Source organism: Halichoeres trimaculatus, unplaced genomic scaffold (assembly GCF_033239565.1).
Source record: "Halichoeres trimaculatus isolate MK-OKI-2021-1 unplaced genomic scaffold, fHalTri1.1 fHalTri1_scaffold_23, whole genome shotgun sequence".
NCBI lineage: Eukaryota > Metazoa > Chordata > Actinopteri > Labriformes > Labridae > Halichoeres > Halichoeres trimaculatus.
This window is the reverse complement of record NW_027437201.1, coordinates 4,615,922-4,626,073: the sequence shown is the minus strand read 5'-3', so window position 1 is coordinate 4,626,073 and position 10,152 is coordinate 4,615,922. Positions and strand designations below refer to the sequence as shown.

Genomic DNA, 10,152 nt, shown 5'->3' with positions numbered 1-10,152 from the left:
TCTGATTGGCTATCATTTCATCTGCTGTTCACCTTTTATTCATTCTTCTGCCAGATGTATATTTACCTCCCCCGGAGAGAAGCTGCTGCTGTCTAGACTTGCATTGAATTAAACGTTCGCGTGTTTCCCATCAGGCGTGGGTTGGAACGTATCCAGCATGCGAGGTCCCAGGGTGTAAAAAATTTCACGGTGGAACTGTGATAACAGAATGCAGTACACTGAAAATCCATACACGGAGGGGGTGGACTGATGTGACGCCATCAGCACCCCCAACCCCGAAAATCCCCAAATATGAGAATAAAACTAAATTATACATCAGAAACGGACCTGAGTATTCAAGATTTCATGGCCAGTATCTAAAAAGAATCACTTTATTTACTGAATTTTGTGATACTTTTCTTTATTTTCAGATTTTGGTGTTAAATTCTTGTTGGAATATATCAAACTTACAGCAGGCAGAGGTTAGGTAGAGACTTTAAAGAGGGGGTTGGATGAAGACACTGTGGACAAATAGCACGTATTTACCATTCTTAGACTACTTAGGTGTGAGTAAATTCAGTGAGGTGGCATGTGGGAATAAAAGCAAACACTGCTGCTTCACAGCTGTAGGATTGAGGGTCCCAATAGGGTTTTCCTGTTTGAAACTGTAATTTTCAGAGACCATGGGAAGTAATCTGACGACAAATCTGATTACTTTTAATGTGGAAAGAACACACTCTACGGTGTAAATTTTGCATTTCTACCTTCTCTTTTGAGCTCTACAAAATACTTTCTACTGGAGCTTCGAACAAGTCGTCTGCCAAGCCTTTATCCATTTATTGCACTTTGTAGCAGGAACTAACATCTTTATGAGCTTTCAATATTATGTTCTTTCCCTTTTGTGCTTTGAAGTCATTGCAAAGTTCAGAGTCCCTTAAATAAGTCATTTCTGTCTCTGGGGAAGAGACAGAGTTATTCGACTGGGGTGGCCAAACTGGGGCATTGACTTTTGCAGGAGTTGTGTTAAGTTTGTTTGCACACACTTTTTTATTATTTTTTATGCTTCAGCACTGAAATATTTTAAGCTAGATTATCTAAGGACTGGACAAAAGATGCTTGTCCAAAATCACAAACTAAAGAACTAACCAAAGGTGAATGTGTTACACTAAAATGCAAAGAAAGCTGCTGGAATCAAATTTATTTAGCCTAAGCACTGCCTCTTAAAAATCAAATATCCGATCAATGTATAGGATTACCAGTGGCCAAACAGTTTTTTTTTTTTTTTTTTTTTTTTTTGGGGGGGGGGGGTCAGGCACCCATGATCATCTCCTGGGAATGCCCCTGCAGGATGCATGAGCATATACCATAAAACGACCATAATTCAGATCAAATCAGTTAGAGAACATTATTATATGCATTTTTGAAATATTATTCCTTTTTTTTCTCCATAAAAAGATAGATAGATAGATAGATAGATAGATAGATAGATAGATAGATAGATAGATAGATAGATAGATAGATAGATGGATGGATAGATGGATGGATAGATAGATCATTATTTTCCATCTGAATACAGACACAATGTAGTGTTGTACTAAGGAGACAAACAGGTTATATGTGAACCCAGGAGCTAAAAAAAAAAAAAAAAAAAAAAAGATGGTGAAAAGTTCCATGACCGACCTACATTTAAAAACACAAGTTTTGTCTCCATCTAGTGGAGGATTTAGGCAGCACAGTCAGACAACACTTCATTTGCAGACAGGGCTAACCTTTCTTACACATCGGGTCTCTCTAACACAGGCAGTAAAAACGTTCAGACATTATTTCATCTGTCAGAAATTAACTCCCGATACATGCAGCATCCGCATGACGTCATCAGCAGGCCACTTTATTTACTTGTGGTCCAGTTCGCCGCTGCCCCGCTGCAATGGAAGTAAACAGGGATGAAGCGGAGCGGTGCATTGACATTGCAACTGCGGCGTTGACCGGCGGCCATCCGGACAAGGCGCAGAGGTTCCTGGAGAAGGCGCAGAGACTGTTTCCCACGGAGAAAGCGAAGGGTGAGTTAAGATGGCCGAGCCGGGGAAGCGGGCGCTTCGCCCGGGGAGGTGCGCAGCATCATCACCGGGCAGCAGCATCACCTGCATCCCGGATGAGCTCTGCAGCGCATTTAGCAAGGGCCTGTGGTAGCATAGGAGCTAGCTGTATGTCAGCTTGTCATAATAATGTCATTTAGAGATAATATACACTCAAATTAGAGGAGGAGAAGTTGTTTTTGGAATATCCTCAAACCTTTTTTCTGCAGATATTTACTGCTACGTTTGAATGCTACACCTAGAGAGACAGTAAATAATAGAGCAAGTGAAAAAATGTGCACATTTACTCCTAGATGACCAAGATTCAAGAAAGCATTGTTATTGATTTATGCACATATTAGTTAAAAGCAACACTGTAACTCATCAGTACATTTGACAGCATGTACAGTAATGTGATATATATTTAGACATGATACATGAAATAATATGTCACTACTGACATACATACTCCATTAAGTTGTAAAAAAAAATCATCATTATTAATATTTTACTGTGATGTCATCTCACTTAGAGTAGCTGGTGCTGATGCAGAATCCATCAGGCAAACTATAACCCTGCTGTATCCCCTTCAGCACTCCTCGAGCTAATAGCAAAGAATGGATTCACACCCAGACAAGGTGGTCACTCAGACTTCAATGGAGTCCCTGGGCCCCGGCAGCGGCAGACCACCAGCAACAGTGCTCGACCTGAAGAGAAGGCTTCAGAGACAGCAAAAACCTACACAGCTGATCAGCTAGAAGCTGTGAGGCGGTAAGAGGATGATGTCAACCATGTTATTTTTTTTTTTTTAGGAATACTGCTGATTCTTTACATATAATCATCCTCTTCACAGGATAAAACAATGCAAAGACTTCTATGAAATCCTTGGTGTTCAGGCTGACGCTTCTGAGGATGAACTCAAAAGATCATACAGAAAACTTGCTTTGAGATTCCATCCGGATAAAAATCATGCTCCAGGTGCTACAGAAGCTTTTAAAGGTAAGACTAATGTCAACAAACAAAATTATTACACACTAAATCCTTCATTATAACACTTCTTCATCCTATTTTCTCTTCAATCAGCTATAGGCAATGCATATGCTGTTCTGAGTAATGCAAACAAAAGAAAACAGTATGATCAGTGTGGAGAAGAGATGAGGAATCCATCAGGTCACGGTCCAGACAGTGAGAACTTTGAACCAGATATCTCACCTGAAGACCTCTTCAACATGTTCTTTGGTGGAGGTTACCCCACAAGTAAGCTTTCATGACATGCAAACAAGATGAATTCTTTGTAAAATCAAGTTATCAGTCTATTAAATTCTTCACACGTACTACATCAATGCAGGTAATGCTAATGTGTATCCTAATGGGCGGATGCGTCACCCAAGGCGGGAGAGAAGAGAGCGGCAGCGAGATGTAAGTTTTCATAGGTGCTCCTGCAGACTGCAGATGTGCACACGGTGTAGAGTCTTGTTCAAACAGCAGGGGGAGACATTGAGTCATGTTTTGTTTGTGTTTTGGCTGCATTCAGCAGCACTAAAGTGTCTTTCCTTTGCAGGGGGGCCTTGCTCTCTTTGTGCAGATCATGCCCATCCTCATCCTGGTTATCGTGTCAGCACTCAGTCAGATCATGGTCAACAGCCCTCCCTACAGCCTCAGCTACAGACCGTAAGTGCGAAGCCTGCTCTGAATGCATCCCACACAGGGAATGTAAAGCACAATGCAGACATCTTCAGAACCCGAGAAGTGAGGAAAAATGTGAAGGGGGTGGTTGTGCATAACCGAGTATGAACAAGATCAGGGGTAATATTTAAGCACACCAAGCATACAGAGGCTGCCATCATTGTTGCAGTGGTTGCTGGTTTGACCCCTGGACATTGTTTGCCTTTGCACGTCTCACCCACTCTCTGCTCCCCACGCTTCCTGTCTCTCTGCATCTATCCTACTTACTGAAGACAAAAAAAGCCCAAATGTTAACTAGTTGTATGATAGTATCAGAACACCATGTTCATCCACACTGTCAACAGGAAGAGGTGAGGTGAAATGTTTAACTGCTTCAGTGGATTGATTTGATCAGGTTGTCTCTGGGGTGGCTCTTGCAAATTAGAAAGATGAAATCAACACAAAAAATACCAAAGGTGCATGACTTGACAAGGCTAAAGGTTAAACTTAAAGGGTCTGTGAGGTTCATCTGTTTAAAATGGACTACAGTGACACCTTTGGTCAGAGTGGCACGCACACTGTTGTGATGACATGACTATTTCAAGGTGAGAGTTAGTTTTAGAAGTGAATGGAGATCAGATCTTCTTTTTAACTTTCTGTAGTCAAGACACCTTTTTACCCAATACAACACGACAAGGTTAAGTGTTTATCAACAGTTAGCACTATTGTTTGCAGCTTGTCAAGAAAACTTTTTCAGTTTGTAACATAGTTTAGTAGGCGGCTATACTTAGCTACTGGCAGCTCGGTACTCTGAGATGTGTATGTAACGTGTAACATAAGTGACCCCTTGGTTATGTCCTACCAGCTCTCGTCTACCAAGCAGAGCTAACGTAACCTCACTCTTCATTTTATTGATAGACTCTCAAGTTTGAACAGACCACTGCAGAATAACTGCTGACTGCGGGTTGGACTCAACATTAGCATAAACAGTTTAACCCCTGTTTTAGCCCGTGTTTTAGCCTTTAGCTCATGTGTTAGCCTTTAGCTTGTGCTCTATCACTCTGCTGTTTATCTTTTTTCTGCTCTTCTGTCTGACAGTTAGGCTCCAGTGTCCACCATCACTACAAAATTAATCACAGATTTCCAGCTAGGGATGGCTACTGATTTAGGTACTTTTATGGGCACCGGCCGAATTCTAGTACCTCGTACTGATTCATGTAAAAACAAAAGGTACCATGTTTAGGTACCTAAATGCATCCTTGTGACTGTAAGGGAGTAGAAGAGTAGGTGATTTTCCATGCTGGACATGAACACAGCATTGCAAGGTTGTATATTGAAGAATAAGTATGTTAAACTGAAAAAATTTAAACTTTATTATTAAACAAATTGGTATTTTTTTTACCACATAAACACAAAAAAGTACCAAATGTGAAAGGTATCCATTTCTATTTCCAGCAGAGAAAAACACGGATCTCTCTTCTCACTATCAAACATTAGTCAGTGTGTTGTCATAGAGACTGTGACCTGCTTTAAATCAGTCTGGTCCTTACCAACCCGATCAGAAAGCTAAGAAGTAGCTAGGGATGGGACTTGATAAGATTTTATCAATACCAATGCTGTTAACGATCCTGCTGATTCATCCAATTTTTTAAAGATTCCCTTATCGATTCCAGCAAATTTTGCATGTGGGCAAATGGTCTGATTTTCAGTGGCAACAATGCCAAACATACATCCCAGTATAGATAACTGCTTCTGCAAGTTGCTGGTGTTTCCACTCACTTCAGGTTGTGCAGTAGGTGTAATTAAAATTAAACCACAATTCTGACGCTTCTAAACCCTGTCAATTGAATGGAATTGATAAGAGAATTGATTAGCAAAAAGATTGATGATATTGATTCTTTGGATGGAACTGTTACCAATTCTCAACTGGAATTGGTTTTCTATTCCCATCCCTAGAAGAAGCATTTAGGAATAACCTATATTGATGCTGATAATCTCATTTGAAGTTGTGGATTATGAGCAGGCATATATCTAGAAGGGAGACTTTTTCAAGTTAACTTAGAAACTCCTCACAGCCCCTTTAAATGTCTTATTGTGAAAATGTGTCTTCTACTTCCTGTATTTAAAGAGCAGGTCCAGTCTTTACCTGCTGTGTTGATGAAGGCTTTGATAGGCTGTACACTTCCCAGATTAAAAGTGAAAGGAAAATTTTGCAATCAGAATGAGTTACCAGTGTTATGAGTTTTTTGACCAATCAGAACCAAGTATTCAGCACAGCGCGGTGATTAATAAGTAAGACAACAAGACAGAAGAATATCTTTAGAGCTGCACAGATAATGCCTTTGTTTGAATGTTCCAGCCTTAACTCCTAGACTTTATTGTTAATAAAGAGTCTTTATACAGCTTATATTTATTTCATTGACTCTCTTATTGACATGTCAGCGCAGCCTCATTGTGTTTACTCCATCTGTGTTTGCAAAGATTACTGGCTCGTCTCCCTGTGTGTGTGTTTCAGATACTCTTGTGTACTTTCTGGCTCATCTGTGAGCCACAGTCAGTCATGAGTCATCTGAACAGAGACAGGCGGTGCCAAAGCTGTCATCCTTCGCTTCATCGTCAGATGATATGTCCCCCTCACTCCGTCCTATCTCCACGCAGGTCAGCGGGTTACACGCAGAAGAGGCTGACTGAGAACCTGAAGGTGCCGTACTATGTGGGGGAGCAGGTCTCCAAAGAGTTGACTGGGGGGAATCTGAAGAATCTGGAGCGGACGGTTGAGGATGATTATATTTCTAACCTGCGCAATAATTGCTGGAAGGAGAAGCAACAAAGTATGTTCTGCAGATGTGCTTTAAGCTAACTGTGGCACGGTGCATCAAATGGTGTGAAATGAATATGATTTGTCTCTGTCTCTGACAGAAGAGGGCATGCTCTACAGAGCTCGCTATTTTGGTGACACTGATCTGTACCAGAGAGCTCAGAGGGCCCGCACGCCGAGCTGCGCCAAGCTGTCAGAGATCACAGCTTCACTACATGGATGAGGCTGCTTTCATCATCTAAAAGCAAGTCCTCCAGAGACGGTGTCACATCTCTGTGCCTCTTCTATAAAAACCTCATTTTACAATGTCTCCTCTTTTCTCTCTCTGCAGGTTTCCAGAATCAACTCAAAAGATAATCGGCTGTAAATACATGAGCTTTAAGTAACAGGAAACTGAAGATGAATCAACAAAGTAACTTGAACAAACCAGCAACAATCTGCATCAAAATTACCACATGAACTGACTGAAAGAGGAATTCTACTCTGAAATGAAAACATGAAGTTAAGAGGAAAAGCCTCTTCAAAAAGCTTATCCTGCTGACGAGATAAGGGTCTGGACTACCTCCAAGCCCCAGCTGTGACTGATGAGAGCCATGATGAAGCAGGCCAAGGCCTCTTCGTAGTTTTTTTTTCTGCAGTAACAGAACATAGAAACAGTCATGCAGATGTTATTTATATCGTAGCTGATTAGAAACCACAAAGAATGCTTCCTCTTTCTCTTTTCATGCCATTAGATCAGCAGAGGAGACGAGTCTGAAGGAGATTTTTGCTTTAAATGCACATTCTGAACTATGCAGGAATAATGTGAAAACCTCTCATGATTATACACTCATGTCTTTGTTAGACACTTTATTTGTCTTCTGCTGCTGTGTGTGAGAGACTATTTAGGAAATGTCCCTTTACACTTTGCCTCTTTCTCCCTCTTACTGTATTACAGATAGACAAGCGTAGAGAACATTTGTGATGTTTCACAATAAAAGACAAAGTAGACGTAGTCACCTCTGAAGTGGGACTCTATCGCTAAATGTCTTTGATGAATGATGGTTTTTGGCACTGTTTCTGTTAAAAGTGTGCTGATTGTTGATTTTAAAGAAGTGTATCAGACTGAGAGAATAATCCAAACCCTGCTCACTTTTCCACCCCCGTTTTTACTCCCTGATGAAGAATAAAATATGGATGCTTGAACGTGTTGGACGTGATTTATTCCTCTCTGAGCCGGAGCAGGCACAGAAGGCAGAAGAGACAAAAGGCTTAGTCAGCGCATTGGAAAGTCTGCCGGCTGGCTCGAGCTGGGAGTGGGAACTCGGAAACATGGCTCTCTGCACGTTCACGTTTTAGAGGGGACGTGCAACATGTGCTTTTTTGGAACTGCAGCGTCACCACAAACATTTCCAGCTTTTTTCGGCGGATGTTGCAGCTCTGGTTTCTATTTTTGCCGTGCTTGATTGTTTGTTTTTTTGCAGTTTTTTAAACATGGTGTGCACGATAAGGGTGATAAGGGCTGTTTCCCCAGACTTGGCAGTTAGACCCTGTAAAGATAGAGTAGCTTATTTTTCGTCACTTCAACAGAAATACCAACGTCCTGACATAGTTTGCTTAGAAACTCATATTTGTGGTCATATATTCTGCAGAATTTAACATCAGATATATTTTTTTCTTCATGCAACAGATGCATATTTGACATGATTCAAGAAATAAGCCCAGAGAAAAACAGAAATGTTGAAAAAATAATTTATTTGCATCATGAAAGTACAAAAACAGTGCAACGATGAGTATTTGAATGTCAAATAAATAAAGTTGGATGCAAACAGGTCCACAAGCTAAAGTTACATTTGAACTATTTAGCTGCAGCTTGCACAAAAACTGCACAAGGCAAGCAGTGGTAGGCCTTTGAGCTTGGACTCAAGCAGTCACTAAGGTCCCTAATGGTATGCTTGGTGTACAATTCATCAACAATTAATTACCACATTAAAAAAAATAATAACACAATGGTCTTCAATGAATATATTCACATAGCTAGCTGCCGTTATATTGTTTCAATAGAAACTGAGGTACACACTTTAATGCTCGCGATATGCCTCTTCAGCACATGTATCAGAATGGTTACACATATGAAAATCCAACCAGGAGTGTGGAGTTTGGAGCAACACCTGCGCCACGTACCATAAGCTTAATCTCCCTTACAAAGGAACAATAGTCTGTACCATGACAGAGTCCATCCTTATGCTTCAGAAGGCATCATATACATATGGTTACAGTATTAAGGCCCTTCTGTGAGCTCGTTTTAAAGGCAAAACATTACAATCCCAAAGATTCTTAACACTCCTCTATGAGCAGTTCTTCAGAACAATACAGTTTCTTCTTAATCACACGGAAACCAGTGCTAAGTTTGATCGCCTGTCTCACCACCGGAGTGGAAGGAGACTTAGTGCTAAAAAGTCCTTGGATTTTAGGCCACAGCCCACTCGACTCCAGTCGCAACACCAGAGTCAGCTGAAATGTAGGGACAAGGTAAGGGTCCACAGATAGCTGCCCCATGCTCTCACACACGGCCCCTTGTTCCACGCAGAGGTCGATGAGAGCCCCCCTCAGACCGCAGGGCTCGCTAGCTGCCAGGTGAAGGAGCTCTTGTCCGATATGCTCCAGAAGTTTCTCAGGAATGAGGAGTTTTGTGCATCGTAAGGCGCAGTCGGAGTCTTTGGCCTCTCTCAGGCTTCTTGCAATAAGGTCCACTACTTCTTTCAGGATTGTCTCCTCCATTGGGTCATAGAAGAGGTCTTCACTATAGGGTATAGGGTCACTTGAGACATCTGAGCCTGTTGAGAAGAAACCCGGGGTTAGATCTAGAACTGTGCGCTTCAAATTAAACTGCATCACCTCTGAATAAGTCATATGAATATGTGTTGTGTTGTTTACCTGAGTCTGAGAGATCACTCCTGCTGCCATTGTTGGACCCAGACTCCATACTGCTGCTGCCTGGTGTGCTGAAGTCAGTCAGTCTTTGCACCAGTTTGCTCCAGGACAGCCTCCTTGGACTGCTGTCCACAGGAGAAGGAGGTGAGCTGCTGATGTCATTGGATGCATAAAGAGTAGGCATTGTTGTCCTCTTTGCAGTATTCAGCTGTATGAGCTGCTTTTGTTGTCAGCTGTTTGAGAAGAAGCAAAAACAACAGATGAGCTTTGGAGACACGACCTAAGTTACAAAAAAACAAACAATAATAACTACCAGGAAACGAACAGATTGGTAAGTATCAGGAATGAATGCATAGGAGAAGCTTAAAGCCAGAACATCTTTGTTTAAAGGGAAGCTAGTTGCTCCTCAACTCTTTTTGCAACAAAGCTAGCATAAAACATGACGAATATATTGTACTTACAGTTAATTTGATAACGACGCCTTTTAATTCCGCTGTCGTGAGTTTCCAATTGTCATTCGGCTGCTTATTGTCTGCAAAAACAACCTTCCAGAAACTTCTGCCCCTAAGCCTAACCCTCGTCTGTTACCAGCTGCCAGGCTGTGCGGTCAGCGCTCGGCAACAATGCTTATATAGGGGGATCGTAAGCCACGCCCTCCCCTCTCCAGCCAGCCAATCAAAAAGAGAGGCACGCCATCTGCGC

General features: G+C 41.6%; 2 protein-coding genes across 2 annotated transcripts; one reads left to right on the top strand and one right to left on the bottom strand.

Moving 5' to 3' along the window:
• The first annotated feature begins 1,706 nt into the window (after positions 1 to 1,706).
• On the top strand, positions 1,707 to 7,516 carry dnajb12b (DnaJ heat shock protein family (Hsp40) member B12b). Its single transcript, XM_074663648.1, is given in 10 exon segments — positions 1,707 to 1,893; positions 1,896 to 2,039; positions 2,648 to 2,825; positions 2,908 to 3,053; positions 3,138 to 3,311; positions 3,403 to 3,473; positions 3,616 to 3,725; positions 6,378 to 6,550; positions 6,639 to 6,781; positions 6,869 to 7,516. Coding segments are annotated over 9 exon segments (1,179 nt in total). The 5' UTR covers positions 1,707 to 1,832; the 3' UTR covers positions 6,761 to 6,781; positions 6,869 to 7,516.
• Positions 7,517 to 8,254: 738 nt separating this feature from the next.
• On the bottom strand, positions 8,255 to 10,066 carry ddit4 (DNA-damage-inducible transcript 4). The gene is made up of 3 exons (XM_074663649.1): positions 9,912 to 10,066; positions 9,454 to 9,683; positions 8,255 to 9,353 (listed from the first exon to the last, which is right to left on the bottom strand). Exons 2-3 carry the CDS (start codon positions 9,632 to 9,634, stop codon positions 8,854 to 8,856), a joined length of 681 nt encoding a protein of 226 aa, XP_074519750.1. The 5' UTR covers positions 9,635 to 9,683; positions 9,912 to 10,066; the 3' UTR covers positions 8,255 to 8,853.
• Positions 10,067 to 10,152: the final 86 nt, after the last annotated feature.

Bases quoted from the DNA above. Each gene is read 5' to 3' on its own strand.
- ddit4 (XM_074663649.1), bottom strand. From the start codon at position 9,634: ATGCCTACTCTTTATGCATCCAATGACATCAGCAGCTCACCTCCTTCT. The intron at 9,354-9,453 runs GTAAACAACACA...TCTTCTCAACAG, and splicing joins GAGTGATCTCTCAGACTCAG to GCTCAGATGTCTCAAGTGAC.